At 40.2% G+C, this 17182-nt stretch overlaps 1 protein-coding gene across 3 annotated transcripts in view; it reads right to left on the bottom strand.

The window, feature by feature from the left end:
- LOC133540073 (growth factor receptor-bound protein 10-like) overlaps nucleotides 1-17182 on the bottom strand; it is a 133700-nt gene that overhangs the window by 10907 nt on the left and 105611 nt on the right. For all 3 annotated transcript variants that reach the window (XM_061882557.1, XM_061882558.1, XM_061882559.1), the window contains 6 exons: nucleotides 11882-11956; nucleotides 10660-10797; nucleotides 8831-8941; nucleotides 2229-2327; nucleotides 2088-2165; nucleotides 10-126 (listed from right to left, as the gene is read on the bottom strand). In XM_061882557.1, the coding sequence (XP_061738541.1) occupies nucleotides 10-126; nucleotides 2088-2165; nucleotides 2229-2327; nucleotides 8831-8941; nucleotides 10660-10797; nucleotides 11882-11956 (618 nt within the window). The remainder of the gene's footprint in view (nucleotides 1-9; nucleotides 127-2087; nucleotides 2166-2228; nucleotides 2328-8830; nucleotides 8942-10659; nucleotides 10798-11881; nucleotides 11957-17182) is intronic.

The following is a 17182-nucleotide window of genomic DNA, read 5'->3' as shown; positions in this document are numbered from 1 at the left end:
AGGTCTTACCCGCCACGTCTGTCCCTCCTCTAGGGCGGCGCTCTGAGCTTCCACGGGATTGTCAATGACGCGGCCCGTTCTTCCTGAGAAGTCCATCGCCACCAGAGAGTTTTCAGACACACTCCGCTGGTTTGGGAGGTGGGGGGTTTAGGGTCAGCAGAGGGTGAGGGGATGGAGCAGAAGAAGGGGGTTGGTGGACAAAGGTCAGAGGTGTAAGAAGCCAGACACAGTCAGTGGGGCATGACATATCCTGTCTGCTCCACTCCTCTTCATACAGGAAGACTTCTTCTTTCATTCACTTCATTAAACATCTCGTCGGACACCTTGTTGTGTTAAAGCTTGAAAAAGGAAGTGAACAATTGTGAGAAATTATTTCTAGACGGAAAGTAGGAGTAGGATTAAATAAGATCTGCTTCTTCCTATTCCTTTTGTGAAACTCTAAACATGTCACCTATCATCACTGTCTTAATTTATTTTCATTACTTCTTTGTTTTGCTTTTTTAAACATGTCCAAAATAATGTATTTACTGTATATCCAGTACATCAAAATGTATATGAAGCAGTTTGCGCCGTACTGCTGTGTTGTACTTACTATTGTATGAACATGTGGTTATACTTGTGCAAATAACCCATCTGATTTGCAGTTAAGGTAAATAAATGCAACAACTATAATCTGAGTCTTTTCAGTGTGTATATATTTCAATGTATTTATCACACTTTTGTATTTTGATTAAACATGATTAATCTTCGTAAATTACCTGCGTGCATGATTTCAATTCACTTTAAAAGGCCTCAATATTTTGTCAAAAATGTCCTCCACAAATATTGTTCAAATGTTTTACTTCAATGCGTGTCATTTATTTGTTCAAAACGTTTACCATATTTCCTTGAATTGCCGCCGGGACACTAATTAATTCACAACCTCTTCTCACGCCGGCGTTTACCAAAGGCATGCGGTAAAGGCAAGCATGCGCTAATTATTTTAAAACCTCTTCTCACTCCGGCACTTACCAAAGGCATGCGGTAAATTTAGGGCTGCACTTATAAATTTGAGTGTGATGTAAGGACACCATCATGAAAAGCACATTTAATTAAAAAAACGTTATCATGGTCTTACCTTTACTTACAAATGAAGTCCATGCGCAGGTCCTTGTGATCAAAAGCATCGATAACTTGTTTATAAAAGTCTTCCTTATCTTTCTTCAGTTTGAAAAGTCTCTCTGTTTCGATGGAGATCTCCTTTATTACCTCCTGCTTCGATTGAAAGTCCAATTTAGAAAACTGTTTTATTTTAGATATGTAATCCTCTATGTTAAAAGTGCAAGCGAGAGGAAAAAATAAACGATCGCTGCTCACTCTTGCTGCTTGTTGTCACTTATTCTGCAGCCGAGTTGTTGCAAGAAGGATCACTAGCGCCCTCTACCACCAGGAGGCGGGAGTCATTTAATGACTCATATTTGACACACGCAGCTACGGTATGTTAATAAAACATAGCTGCTTACTGTTCTTTTTAGCATATTCAATAGCTTGGACCTTAAATCCTACTGAATAGCTCTTAATCTTCTTCCCTTTATGCTATTTCAAATGATTGAAATCAGCCTCCTCCATTTTGAAAATGATGACAGGTGAAGTGTCACTCGTGACGTGACGAGTTTGACCCGGGGGAAATTCTAGACATGCGCTAATAAAAATAATATTTTGCAAAACAAGTTTAACTCTGTGTTAATCCTGAGCCGGCGGTAATACTAAGCATGCGCTAATTATTTTGCGAAACGAGTTTGACCCGGTAGTAATTCTAGGCAGGCGCATACTATATACCCGGCGGCAATTCAAGGAAATACGGTATGTCGAGTACTGCCTGGGTTTATTCTGAAGTGACTTTCGCCTCTGTACACTGCCATAAAACGACCCGCACTACTTCTCACGTACTTGTCCACAGGTAAGGTAAAGGAGCATAGGCCGTGAGAATAAATGGTGTTCACACATGGTGAATGTGATTGGTGGCATGAGGTTAAGTGTTGTTCCACTAACACCTAGATAGGAAAGAGTGAGTTCACAGACACGAGCAAGAAGACGATGATTCTTACCACAGGCGTGGAGAAATGTGACAGGCTGGGCTTCCTGTGCTGGGGCACGCTGTAACTCTTATACAGGACGATGCCATGCTGGGAAAACAAGCACATGGATGTTTGCAGTCATCAACTTGTACATAAGAAGGGTTTGGGTACCTTAAGAAGTCTGAAAGCGGTCATCCAGCAGGTCCTGCTCTGCTCGTCTTCAGCACACAACATCTTCATCTCTTTGCCGTCTCCCCTGGCTTTACTGGGCTGGGAAAAAGAACACCACTTGAAAAGTCACTTCCAATGAGGCCAAGCGAGACTGGATTTGATCAGATACAATTCCGTAGCACATAATATACCATATTTTTTCGACCATAGGGCGCATCGGCAATTGTGTTTTTTGGGTCAAAATGTGGCAGAGATGTTTTGGAGACCATCTTTAAGCTGCTTTCTGACCGTCTATTCAGGATGCACAGGAACCATTTGTAAGAAAAACTAGTCCCCACCAGGCCGCACAGACACATTAGATAAGTTATAAACGAGCGCATTTTTTCCTACTCCATGTTAGTCAGTCCCACCAGTTTGCTTGTTTACAGATGTGTTATTAAGGGCTTACTGAAAGCCACTACTACCCACCACACAGTCTGATAGTTTATATATCAATGATGAAATATTAACATTGCAACACATGCCAATACGGCCTTTTTAGTTTACTAAATTGCAATTTTAAATTTCCCGGGAGTTTCGTCTTCGAAACGTCGTGTGATGACGTGTACGCAAGACGTCACAGGTTTTTAGGAAGTACGAGCGCTGCACACACACACAGCTAAATGTCGTCTGCTTTAACGGCATAATTATACAGTTTTTTGGACATCTGTGTTGCTGAATCTTTTGCAATTTGTTCAATTAATATTGGAGAAGTCACAGTAGAAAGATGGAGTTGGGAAGCTTTAGCCTTTAGCCACACAAACACAGTTGATTCCTTGCTTAAAATTCCTCGAGTTGAAACTTTCCTATGGATCAAAGCGCGGTCAAGAGAACATGGATCTCGACCACATGTCAAACAGCAGGTTTCGGTGAGAAAATTGTGGTTAAAAAGTCAGTTCTTACTGGAGAAAAGCTGAGCTTGTGCTGTCCATAGCTGCCGTCAACTCCCCTGAGACACTGCGCGTCAACACCCGTGGAGACACACTTCCGACTATCAGGTAATATTAACCTCACTAAAACACTAGCAACACAATAGAAAAAGATTTCCCAGAATTATCCTAGTAAATGTGTCTAAAAACATCCGAATCTGTCCCAATGCAATCCGGTTTTTTATTTTAACTTTTTTTTTTTTTTCAGAGTCCTTCGCTATCAATATCCTCAAACACTAATCTTTCATCCTCGCTCCAATTAATGGGGAAATTGTCGTTTTCTCGGTCCGAATAACTGTTTTTGTTGGAGGCTCCCATTAAAAACAATGTGAATATGTGAGGAGCCATCAAACATGTGACGTCATCGTCTGCGACTTCCGGTAGAGGCAGGGCTTTTCTCCAGTTGCGAACTTTATCGTGGATGTTCTCTACTAAATCCTTTCAGCAAAAATATGGCAATATCGCGAAATGATCAAGTATGACACATAAAATGGACCTGCTATCCCCGTTTAAATAAGAAAATCTCATTTCAGTAGGCCTTTACACTTCTGATAGGAAGTCACCAATTGCTATATTTGTTACATCTTTCTTCAATGGGACAATGCAAATGAACACACCTAAAATGGAAAGAAAAATTGTATTCAAACGCTAGGTTCCATCAGGTTGATGACCTAAGATCAGGAACAAAGTGACCAAGGTAGTTCAAGATGGAGAAGTGCTAAGTTGTTGCATATAATAATTGTGGTGAAGGAAGAAAATACACATTCAAGTTAAAGGGCGGGTACTATTGCACCTAGTCTTATTACACAACTAGTTAGCAATAACAGATGTATTTACGCATGCAAAATTGTAGCAAAAAAAGGTAACATTAGCGCAGGGGTGGCCAAACTTTTTCCACTAAGGGCCGCACACTGAAAAATCAAAGCACGCGGGGGCCAAGGTGATATTTTTTCATTTTCAAAACCATTACAATATAAACTTTTTTTTTTATTATTATTGTTGGGCCCCCTCAAGTTAGGTCTTAGGGACCCAGAAGGGGTTCAGTCTTAAACAAGGTTCAAAATAAGTCATATATATTTTTTTTTAATAACCCTTGAATCGCTAATTCTACTTCATAATTTTTTTTTTTTTTACTTTTTACGAGCTTTTTGTCGAAACCCTATTTTTGGAGGCAAAATACAAAATATACAATATTTTTCCCCAAAAAGATTTTCAAAGTGAAATATTTAATGTCAAGTAATTGGATTCCTAAATAGGTAAACTAATCATTGCAAAATTGATTTGAATTTATTTTTTTATTTTTTTTTAGCAACGACAGTTATTACCTTCCACTAAAATCCTTAGGGATCCAAAAGTGCCCCACTCATAAAAAGGTCATGCTTTTTTTTTCATTTAACACTTAAATCTCTATATCAGTTTCAAATAATAGATATTGTAATTGGTTTAGTATATTTATAATAACAATCAATAGGACAATTAGTATACTTAGTATTGGTATATAATTAGTATGGACATATTTTTACGTTTGTTGTATTTATGTCCTTTTTGTCCTTAAATCAATCAAAAATTTATAGCAACATTGCTTTTTATTCATCATTATTTTTTGAGAAATTATTTTAAAAAAGAGTCAACAATGCAACTTTTTCTTGTTGCATTTCACCAATTTGCTCTTTTATTCCACTTTTTATTGTTTAAAAAATATATATATTTTAGTATTTTTAGAAAACGATGTGCTGCGGGCCAGTAAAACATTAGCTGCGGGCCGCAAATGGCCCCCGGGCCACACTTTGGACACCCTTGCATTAGCGTAACCACTTATGAAATATTGCATATGTAAATCCACAGAAATCTATTGGAACTAATGGCAAGTATTTCTAGCTTCATCATATATCCATGCTCTTGTCCTTCAATGTGAGGTATCACCTATCACCCATCGGATAGTAAAGCAAAAAAAAAAAAAAAGCCTGCTTCTAGCCAAAATGAGTACAAAACAAAAGTCTATAGAGAGCTTTGTTTTTTTGCAAAGGCCAGGGGTTCTTAGTAATTCCACGTTATAGTAAGCGTTTTCATGTATTCATTTTTCATGCACTTATTTGCTATATATGTATTTATCCGCCACACGTGGAAGGCCGGTCCCTGGAAAATAATGCCTACATGAAACCGGTCCCTGGTGCAAAAAAGGTTAGGGTACGTTTGTGTGACATCAGAAGCTTGCAAAGTTAGCTCCCCTTGGAGAGTTCACCAGGGGAGCCAAGGAGATTTGGTTACACAGGGAGCAGTTTCATGGAGGCATTATTTTTCACAGACTGTGTGGCAGGTACACAGCATGAAAATACAACCCACCATAACGCTGCATTGCAGGGAGACATGGACTTTTTTACCTCGGCTAAAAAGTTATCCAAACACCGTATTTCCTTGAATTGCCGCCGGGTATATAGTATGCGCCTGCCTTGAATTACTGCCGGGTCAAACCCGTTTCGCAAAATAATTAGCGCATGCTTAGTATTACCGCCGGGTCAAACTCTTGACATCACGTGTGACACTTCACCTGTCATCATTTTCAAAATGGAGGAGGTTGATTTCCATAATTTGACATCGCATAAAGGGAAGAAGATTACGAACCATTCTGTAGGATTTAAGGTCCAAGCTATTGAATATGCTAAAAAGAACAGTAAGCAGCTATGTTTTATTAATATACCGTAGCTGCGTGTGTCAAATATGAGTCATTAAATGACTCCCGCCTCCTGTTGGTAGAGGGCGCTAGTGATCCTTCTTGCGACTACTCGGCTGCAGAAGAAGTGACAACGAGTGACGTGATATGTGCTGGGAACGGTTATGACGACAGACCTTTTAGGATGTAACACCACTCCTCCTATGCTGGCTATGTAAACAACCGGGCTGAAATAAAGCATGTTCCAGCCCTAAATACCCAGTGTATTATTTATACAATAACACTTCATGGTGGCAGCGGTGGGATAAAGAGATCACCCACGGAGCAGAACGGGAGGGGGAGTTGTTCGAGGTTAATTCTGTCGTCCGCAGGAGCCGAGCTAACTGATAGCAGATTTCTAAACTGGACTTTCAATCGAAGCAGGAGGTAATAAAGGAAGATCTCCATCGAGACAGAGAGACTTTTAAAGCTGAAGAAAGATAAGGAAGACTTCTATAAACAAGTTATCGATGTTTTTGATCAGAAGGAGCGGCAGCGTGGTTAAGAGGGGAGGAGTATATTTACAACTAGAATTTACCAAGTCAAGTATTTCATATATATATATATATATATATATATATATATATATATATATATATATATATATATATATATATACATACATACATATATATATATATATATATATATACATACATATATATATATATATATATATATATATATATATATATTTATTAGGGGTGTAACGGTACACAAAAATTTCGGTTCAGTACGTACCTCGGTTTAGAGGTCACTGTTCGGTTCATTTTAGGTACAGTAAGAAAACAACAAAATATACATTTTTGGGTTATTTATTTACCAAATTTGTAAACGATGGCTTGATCCTTTTAACATTGGGAACACTAATAATTCTGCCCATGTTAATCCACATTAAACTGCCTCAAGTTGTTGCTTAGATGAAATAAAATGACAACTTTTCTTCTACATATAAAAAGTGCAACATTAAACAGTTTCAAGTCAACTCATCATGCTTAATTTATTACAGCATTGGGGAAGCCTATAGTTGATTTTTATTATGTAAATGTTATATTTGTATCAAGGCTTCACGGTGGGAAAGGGGTTAGTGCGTCTGCCTCACAATACGAAGTTCCTGCAGTCCTGGGTTCAAATCCAGGCTCGGGATCTTTCTGTGTGGAGTTTGCATGTTCTCCCCGTGAATACGTGGGTTCCCTCCGGGTACTCCGGCTTCCTCCCACCTCCAAAGACATGCACCTGGGGATAGGTTGATTGGCAACACTAAATTGGCCCTAGTGTTTGAATGTGAGTGTGAATGTTGTCTGTCTATCTGTGTTGGCCCTGCAATGAGGTGGCGACTTGTCCAGGGTGTACCCCGCCTTCCGCCCGATTGTAGCTGAGATAGGCGCCAGCGCCCCCCCGCGACCCCAAAAGGGAATAAGAGGTAGAAAATGGATAGATGGATGGATATTTGTATCAACATGTGATAGCAGGGACCCTCCCATTTAAAACTAGGCTGCTACTTTACCCATGATTGATGTAACTATAGTTGAAAAAAAAATAGTACAATAGCAATAGGAGAGACTATTCATCCCTGAACACCATGGAGTTCATGTAGGCTTTATGAGGCACTTTCGTTATTATATACACTATCAGAGACAGAAACTTTTCATTTAATATAACATACTTTTTTGCTGCTTCAACACACCTCAACACTGTCCGTTACACACAGACAGACAGACACACACACACCGCAAAATGAGCTACCGTTACGCTAAAAGCTAACTAGACTTCACCTCAAACAGGACTGCGAGTGAGCCGAGCAGCAGTTTGTTTCTCGAAGGTCAACGGGCTCATAGTGATGTTCAGAAAGTAGTTGACTTGGAAGTGTTTAGTATAATTTGGGGGGACTACGCTGCTCCCCTGCTAAAGACCTATCTGCTCGACTCTGAAGCGCTGACGACATTTGCTCTGAATACGCACTGCTAATTGGCTTGTTACCGCTACGGTTGTAACCACTTGTTACCGCTACGGTTGTAACCAATCAATTGGATGTGTGGGAGGGACAATGCTGGGTGCTGTGCAGGAGACAGAGACGGAGGCAGAACGGAGCGGAGCAGCTTGTTAAGACTTTAGCATAGGCGGCTACTTCATATGTTCGTGTGGAACTCGTTCGGTACTCCTCCGCACCGAACCGGAACCCCCGTACCAAAACGGTTCAATACAAATACACAAATATATAGCAAATGGTGACTTCCTGTCAGGAGTTGTATTATACATGATTATTGGGACAGTCGGAGAACATGCGGTCATTGGGGACCACTCATCATTTATAATACAAATGTATCCCGCTCGTATAGCAAGCTTAGTTCTCTTCCCTCGGCACGAAGGCAAGAACCTGCCAGGCCGCGACCATGAATTAATTCATGTAACCATAGCAACAATCCAGTCACCACCCGTCAAGTAAAATCCCTAACCCAATTCTGCACTGTCACCCCCGCTGACAGCATCTGACATGACGTTTGCCTAGCGCACGCGTATGTGTGTGTGTGTGTGTGTGTGTGTGTGTGTGTGTGTGTGTGTGTGTGTGTCAGCGAGCTGAGGGGGCGGGGAGAGAAGGGGGCAGATTCTCTGTACCATTCTGGCTTATCCCACTGGGCTTATCCCAGATCAGCAGGTGACCCACCACAGATAACTATCGGAGTGGGACACAGTGCCGAGTGTGTGTTTGAACTCCTGCTGGGTGGTTCTAACCCAGCTGTCCTTTGACACGCACGCACACACACACACTAGACACAGGTGCATCTGTTACAAAGTGGTTATACGCAAGTGTTAGTGGCTCATATGAGGTCATCAAGTTTGTGGCGCCGGACTATCTGCACACTACAACGGCACAAAAAAAATAGTTGCAGTGTTTGTTTAGCGTGTGTGTGTGTGTGTGTTACCTTGATGCAGAACTGGAAGTCTGCGGGGGCGTTGTGCAGTTTTCTGCCAGTGATAACTGTGAAGATGTTGCTGTCGTCCAAATCGGACAAAAGCTGCAGGTGTCGTGGCTCCTGTAAGTCAGAAATAGACGACCCAGGCTTATAAAGCGTATCTTACAGTATTCTATGGACATAGTTGCCTATACAGTCACTGGACACAACATTAAATACACCTGTACTGAACTCATGTATAGGAGCTTTGTCAAAAGAAACCAATATATTAATGCCCCTTTTGAGCCAATCTTCAAGAGATTAGTCACATGTAATGTTTTCAAAAATAATGTATTTATATATTTCTTTTGTATTTTATGTCATTCTCTTGTTTTGTTTGCATGGCTCAAAATAAACCATTCATTCATTCAATGCTCTTTATGATTTTAGGATAGCTTTGACCATCCCAAAATGGGGAAATTCAATGAACAAAGTCAAACCAAATGAAAAAAAAAAAGAACGTCAAAGCCAGAGCTGATGTAACCAGCTGCCATTTCCTATTTACATACAGCTACAAAGTCAAACACGACATAAAACAAGCAATGATGAATCCCATACTGCACACGAATGATGATTGCACTATTCATAGGTAACAAAACCAAAACAGCATGTTCAACAATATCACTGCACAACATCAGACATTTACAATATTTTGCCACAAAATGTGTGACTCACGACTTAAGAAATAGACCAAAACAAAAGGATATGATACCTGAAATATTAGAAGCACCTTGCAGAATAATTCAATGCAGTTCTACACCACAGCCACGGTTTAACAGGCTGTGCGTGGCTGTAGGCAACCACCATGTATCTCCTTGAGACACGCTCTGCATTTCAATATGCAAGTGGACGAAAACACAACAAAACTAAGTGTTTATAGTATTCCTGGTTTCATAAACCCTTTGACTCATTTGACACAGTTAATATTAGGGGTGTAACGGTACGTGTATTTGTATTGAACCGTTTCGGTATGAGGGTTCCGGTTCGGTTCAGGAGGTGTACCGAACAAGCTTCCACCATGCTAATGGAGTCAGCGACACTGACTCCAATGACGACGACATATATCCCAGCATGTACCGCGCGCTGCTTCTTCTACGGGAGTAAATGAAGTCGGTGGCTGCTTACTGTAGTTGCGAGACCTCTTGTGGCATGTTTAATTCGGACACTGAAGAAGAAGAAGAATTCGAGGGATTTGTGGATGAGGAATAACTTAAAGTGAGCTTTACATGTTTATTTTGTGTGACTGACGTTTGAGCAACGTTGAGTTATTGATATATTGTTATTGCTTTGCACTATTTTGAGACGTCAATGGAGTCGGTGTCGCTGCTGTTGACTAGCAGTTCAGTGACAATTCCTGCTTTCCTGAAATCATGTCTCTCAATAGGAGCCATTTTGGGGTCTTTACATAAACACACAAATGGAAATGAAAACGACACACCTGGCGCAGTCATATATCCCAGCATGCACCGCGCGCTTCTCCTACGGGGGAAAATGAAGTCGGTGGCTGCTTACCGTAGTTGCGAGACCTGTTGTGGCTCAATATTGGTCCATATATAAGGCGCACCGGATTATAAGGCTCACTGTCAGCTTTTGAGAACATTTTAGGTTTTCAGGTGCGCCTTATAGTGTGGACAATACGGTACCAATTTCAATATTGCAACTAATTCTTGTTCCATTTCCCCTCTTTACTCTTTTATTGCACTTTGTATGTGCCCCACTTTGGACACCCCTGCCCTATGCAACCTTCCACATGATTCAAGTGGACCGTATTCACTTCTGTAATGGTGCAGCTCGTTTACCTTGGATGTTCCTTTAGTGGAGAAGTAGAGGCCGGAGCGCCGTAAGAACATGTAGAGCTTCTTCCAGGACTTGCGTCCGGGTTCTTTTGCGTACAGGTAGCCTTGAATCTCTGGACAGCTGCTGGAGTTCAGGAAGTTCTGGAAAGAAAACATGAATGAAGTTTGGTTTCATTTTCTGCGTTGCTAAAAGTGCAGCAGTAGTGGGCGACTTGAATTATGCATACCGTATTTCCTTGAATTGTCGCCGGGTATATAGCATGCGTCTGCCTAGAATTACTGCCGGGTCAAACTCGTTTCGCAAAAAAAAAAAGCGCATGCTTAGCATTACCGCCGGGTCAAACTCGTTTGGCAAAATATTTTTATTAGCGCATGCTTAGAATTTCCGCCGGGTCAAACTCGTCACATCACGAGTGACACTACACCTGTCATCATTTTCAAAATGGAGGAGGCTGATTTCAATCATTTGAAATCGCATAAAGGGAAGAAGATTAAGAACTATTCAGTAGGATTTAAGGTCCAAGCTATTGAATATGCTAAAAAGAACAGTTAGCAGCGATTTTTTATTGCGTGTGTCAAATATGAGTCATTAAATGACTCCCGCCTCCTGGTGGTAGAGGGCGCTAGTGATCCTTCTTGTGACAACTCGGCTGCAGAAGAAGTGACAAGCAGCAAGAGTGAGCAGCGATCTTATATTTTTTCTTCTCGCTTGCACTTTTAACATGGAGAATTACATATCTAAAATAAAACAGTTTTCTAAACTGGACTTTCAATCGAAGCAGGAGGTAAGAAAGGAAGATCTCCATTGAGACATAGAGACTTTTAAAACTGAAAAAAGGTAAGGAAGACTTCTATAAACAAGTTATCGATGCTTTTGATCAGAAGGAGCTGCGCATGGACTTCATTTATAAGTAAAGGTAAGACCATAATGAAGTTTTTTAATTAAATGTGCTTTTCATGGTGGTATCCTTACATCACACTCAAATTTATAAGCGCAGGCCTAAATTTACCGCATGCCTTTGGTAAGCGCCGGAGTGAGAAGAGGTTTTAAATTAAATAGCGCCCCGGCGGCAATTCAAGGAAATACGGTATTCTTAGGCAAGAGGATGAGACATTTGGTTGTGGTTTCACTCCTTTCAAGGGCAGCTGGTGTCGGATTGGAGGCTTTCCGATTAAAGGTAGGGTTATATAACCGCTGACTTGCACGTGCAGCTTCCCTCCTCACCTGTAAGAGCTGCGATTGAGGGATCGTGCCATCAGACTCCTGACACCAAGCCACCATCTGCTCCGGAAAGAAGTTCTGCATGGAAAAACACAAGAGAGGTGGTGACAATGAGCGGTGGAGAGAGAGAGAGAGAGAGAGAGAGAGAGAAAAAGAGAGAGAGAGAGAGAGACACTGGAAAGCACTTAGTGTATGCACAAGCTGCTAGGGGTGATGCTTCTCTATGTAGAATACTTTGCACAAGGACTCAGACGAGTGGTTTGGGCGATAAAGAGAGAGAGAGGCAGGCAGTGTACTGTAGATGCAGTATGATCTCACCCGCTGATGTAATCCCCTTTAGCCAGCAGCACCACTCTTAGTGTGATTGACAGGCTGCGGCCAGCCTTTTACTGTGCTCATTACCCACAGAGCTGAGGTCACCTGCTGGCTCTGACAAACACCTAAATCACCACGCCAATAACGTCACCTCACCTATGCTTAGTCCACATCAGCAAAAGACGCCACGCCAAGACGGACATGTCCGCTGGGCCACTTTGAGGTTGTGTGTCCTTAAAAGGACCAGGGACTCTCTGCTCGTTATGTTTTGGCCCGCCATTGGCCGTCGCCTCACCCATAAAAGACCAAAATAGCTTCCACTAAGATGCAAATTGTAAGTAGCTTATAGCAGTGGTTCTCAACCTTTTTTCAGTGATGTACCCCCTGCGAACATTTTTTTAATTCAAGTACCCCCTAATCAAAGCAAAGCATTTTTGGTTGGTAAAAAGAGATAAAGAAGTAAAATACAGCACTATGTCATCAGTTTCTGATTTATTAAATTGTATAACAGTGCAAAATATTGCTCATTTTTAGTTGTCTTGAACTATTGGAAAAAACGATATAAAAATAACTAAAAACTTGTTGAAAAATAAACAAGTGATTTAAATATAAATAAAGATTTCTACACATAGAAGTAATCATCAACTTAAAGTGCCTTCTTTGTGGATTGTAATAAAGATCCATCTGGATTCATGATCCATCCATTTTCTACGGCTTATTCCCTTTTGGGGTCGCTGGCGCCTATCTCAGCTACAATCGGGCGGAAGGCGGGGTACACCCTGGACAAGTCGCCACCTGATCGCAGGGCCAACACAGATAGACAGACAACATTCACACTCACATTCACACACTTGGGCCAATTTAGTGTTGCCAATCAACCTATCCCCAGGTGCATGTCTTTGGAGGAAGCCGGAGGGAACCCACGCATTCACGGGGAAAACATGCAAACTCCACACAGAAAGATCCCGAGCCTGGATTTGAACCCAGGACTGCAGGACTTTCGTATTGTGAGGCAGACGCACTAACCCTCTTCCACCGTGAAGCCCTGGATTCATGATATTAATTCTAAACATTGCTTCACAAAAAAAAAATCTTTAACATCAAAATTTATGGAACATGTCCACAAATTCTTCAGAGTTTGCACTGGTTCCCTGTTCATTTTAGAATTGATTTTAAAACATTGCTGTTTGTTTTTAAATCTTTACATGGACTGGCACCTCAATATATCTCGGACCTCATCCAAATTTACATCCCTGCGCGCGCTCTGAGGTCCGAAAGCCACCTCCAGCTCGTGGTGCCCAAGACCAGACTTAAGACCAGGGGAGACAGGGCCTTCTCTGTGGTCGGCCCTAAGCTCTGGAACACTCTGCCGCTCCATGTTCAAACTGCTTCCACAGTGGAGTGTTTTAAGTCTCGTCTTAAGACCCACTTTTATTCTTTGGCTTTTAACACTACGTGAGTTGTGTGGTCCTCTGTTCTCTGTTGTCCTCTGTGTTTTTTATACACTTTTATTTTTATTTTACTGTTTTAATTGATTTTACCCTTTAAAATAGTTTTTAATCATATTTGTTTTTATATTGTTTTTATTTTTATTCATTTTTTGTTTTGTTCAGTCATTGGTGGAGCATAATATTGTTTTTAACATGGCTGTGCAGCACTTTGGAAACGTTATTGTTTAAATGTGCTATATAAATAAAGTGGATTGGATTGGATTGAAAAAATCTTGCTGTCAACACTGAAAATTGCATTGTTGCATTTATTTTCACAGTTTATGAACTTACATTCATATTTTGTTGAAGTATTTTTCAAAAAATATATTTATAAAGGATTTTTGAATTGTTGCTATTTTTAGACTATTTTAAAAAAATCTCACGTACCCCTTGGCGTACCTTCAAGTACCCCCAGGGGTACGCGTACCCCCAACTGAGAACCACTGGCTTATAGCACAATGAAGCAAAAGTCAATTCACCGCTACTCACAAAGTATCAGGGTAAGGGTGCTAGTCTACCTTTAAAAAAATATTCCTACTTATTTTTCCCATTCGTGAGTCGACGTACACACGGAGCACTTGCAAGCGACAACAGTGTGGAGTAACAGGCATGTGAGCACACTGAGGGGAAAAAAGAGGAACATTTCTATCAGCAAAAAGTGCTGACACGAAAGAACATTTTGAAAATCAAGACTGCATTTCCTGCAATCCAGGGCTGGGCGATATATGGATATATCGCGGGGTTGTCTCTGTGCGATACATAAAATGACTATGGTGATATTGGAGTACACCTTCTCACACAGTTGATTTTAGCAGTGGGTATTACACTACAGGCTCTTCCCACTACTTCTTGTCTCTCCTTCTCACAGAGGTTTTAAACAGACGCATCTTCTTACATACGTCACGTGTGCAACGTCACACGCCCTCCCCGAAAAGAGAGCTAGCGACATGGTAATGTTAGCTGTGATGCTAACGGTGAGGTGCCAGTGGTAATACGAGAGAGAGAAGGTGCGAATCTGGTATCAAATGGAGGAAGAATTAATTCCCAAGAAAAACAGCAGGGGGTCCATCGCCTGGCGGTGGTTTGGCTTGAAGCGGGAATATGTTCAACATTTATGCGGCAAAAGCGTCGCTACAAAAAGTAGCAGCGCTGCTAATGTAGCATCATTTGAAAAGTCACCCGCGGGAGAATGAAGAGTGCTTGAAACCACAAAATGCCAAAGCAACTATTTTCACAACACCGTATGAAAAAAAAAAGTTGACAACAGAAGGAGATAACGTCCACAGGAACCAATTATGCAGCTCATTTTAATTTGAGAGTTTTTGAAATATGTTGTGTGACATCATGCACAAAAGTGCACTTTATTTGTTAACTATTGCAGTGGCGTTCTGTACAAAAAGTGCACTTTATTTTAGTGTTGTTATATGTCGTCTTAGTGACATCACACACTAAAGTGCACTCATATCTTGTTTTAAAATGTCTGACAATCTTGCACTCTGTTATGAAAATGACATGAATGTTTGTGCCACTGTGCCAATAACAGTTTAATAAAAACCCTTTTGCTAAATTGACTTAGTTGTGATTTCCCTCTCTGCATGAAAGTTTAAAAGTAGCATATAATAATGCAGTATAAAGAAGAATGTTTTAATGTAGACACCTAGAATCATCATACTGCTGTGATTATATGCATCAAGTGTTCATTCAAGGCTAAGGCAAAATATCCGCATATATATGTGGATGTGATGATGGGGTGTCCAAACTGCGGCCCGGGGGCCATTTGCGGCCCGCAGCTAATCGTTTACCGGCCCGCCACACATTCTGTAAAAATAGCAAAATTGATAGTATTGCAAAAATAAAAATAAAAACATTTTAAAAAAGTAGAATGAGGTGAAATCTAATGAGAAAAACTGGCAATGTTGACACAAAGCTGCCATGCAGGCAGTTTTTTTTCCTTTTGTCTTTATTTTCTTTTTTTTTACATTGCTCCCAGAAAAAAAAAAAAGACAAAAAAATCTGTTATAATGAATTATTACTTAAAAATTATCACTTTAAAATGTTTTATGTGGAAAAAATATTGCATATGTTGTGTGGTTGCCATATAAAAACATCAAAGTTTTGACAAAAGAGCATACAACAAACAAAATAATAGTTCAAACTTAAAATCGACAGATATATCGGAAGTTGGTCTCGAAATTTAAGTGTTAAAAGTTAAAAAAAAACCTAATAAAAATGCATAACTTTATGAATGGGGAACCTTTTGGATCTCAAATATATTTAGTAGGATTTTATTTAAGTTTTCACTGTGATTACTCAAAACTATTAAATAATTAAAATCAATGGTGTCCTGCATTATTGATCTCTGAGGGCTTTAATTGCTTGATAAAGGAACTCTCCTGAAGGAATCAATAAAGTAGTATCTATCTATCTAAATACTGCACATTTCAGTTTTACTATAAAAAAACCAAAGTTGTCTATTACAGAAAAAGCATTAAACCTTATTTGTTTTACTTTATATCAACCTCAAGTTGATACAGAGATTTACTGTAAGCATTAAACAAATAATAATAATAATTTGACTTATTTTTAACATTTTAGTGACTGAGCCCTCTATGCTCCTCAGGAGCTCTAAGGATAAAAAAAAAAATACATATATTTTGTTATGGTTTGAAAATGAAAAATATCAAAAAGCCCCCCCTCATGCTTAAATTTTTCTGTGTGCGGCCCTCTGTGGAAAAAGTTTGGACACCTCTGGCCTAAACATATGGAGGTATTAAAAATAGGCCATATCACCCAGCCCTACTGCAATTGACACTTTATTTTACCTTTAGATTTATTTTCATCTACCAACCTCTTTTACCTTTCTTTTTGACACACACATGTGCCATGACATGTACCACACAATTTTACTGACATTATTATCATTGTAAGAGTCATGCAAGGAACTCAGACAGAGTGCTATCCTGTAGCCACGCCCCCTCAGGTGATCTACTTCCTGTCTTGTGACCTCTGTTTACAAACAGTCACATGAAAAATATACTTTCTTGCTGGCCGCTAAACAAATCTGGAGAACTCCAAGTGAAGTAGACATCCATCAACGTTGTGGCTTAGACAAGTAAGCTAACTAGGCGTGGCGCTATATTCTGTTTTGGATGTTTCATTAAACATGGAAGTGATATTTTGAGGCAAAAAAGAATGTTTTAAAAGGCTGATTTCAGTGTTTTCACATGCCTGAGAAAGAAGGGGGAAAATGGAAGTATGGTGGCTTTAAATGTAAGAATAAAGGTGAAGCTGCAAACACTGCAAGCCATGCTTTAATACAGTGTTTTTCAAACACTGTGCCGTGGCACACTAGTGTGTCGTGAGATACAGACTGGTGTGCCGTGGGAGACTATCTAATTTCACCAATTTGGGTTAAAAATATTTTTTGGAAACCATTAAATATAGTCTGCAAATTACATGTTTTTGAGTGTCTGGGGTGTTAGAGCTCGGCAGAGTAACC

Source organism: Nerophis ophidion, linkage group LG21 (genome assembly GCF_033978795.1).
Source record: "Nerophis ophidion isolate RoL-2023_Sa linkage group LG21, RoL_Noph_v1.0, whole genome shotgun sequence".
In the NCBI taxonomy this organism is placed as follows: Eukaryota; Metazoa; Chordata; class Actinopteri; order Syngnathiformes; family Syngnathidae; genus Nerophis; species Nerophis ophidion.
The sequence above is the reverse complement of the archived record's forward strand: the minus strand, read 5'-3'. Positions and strand labels throughout refer to the sequence as shown.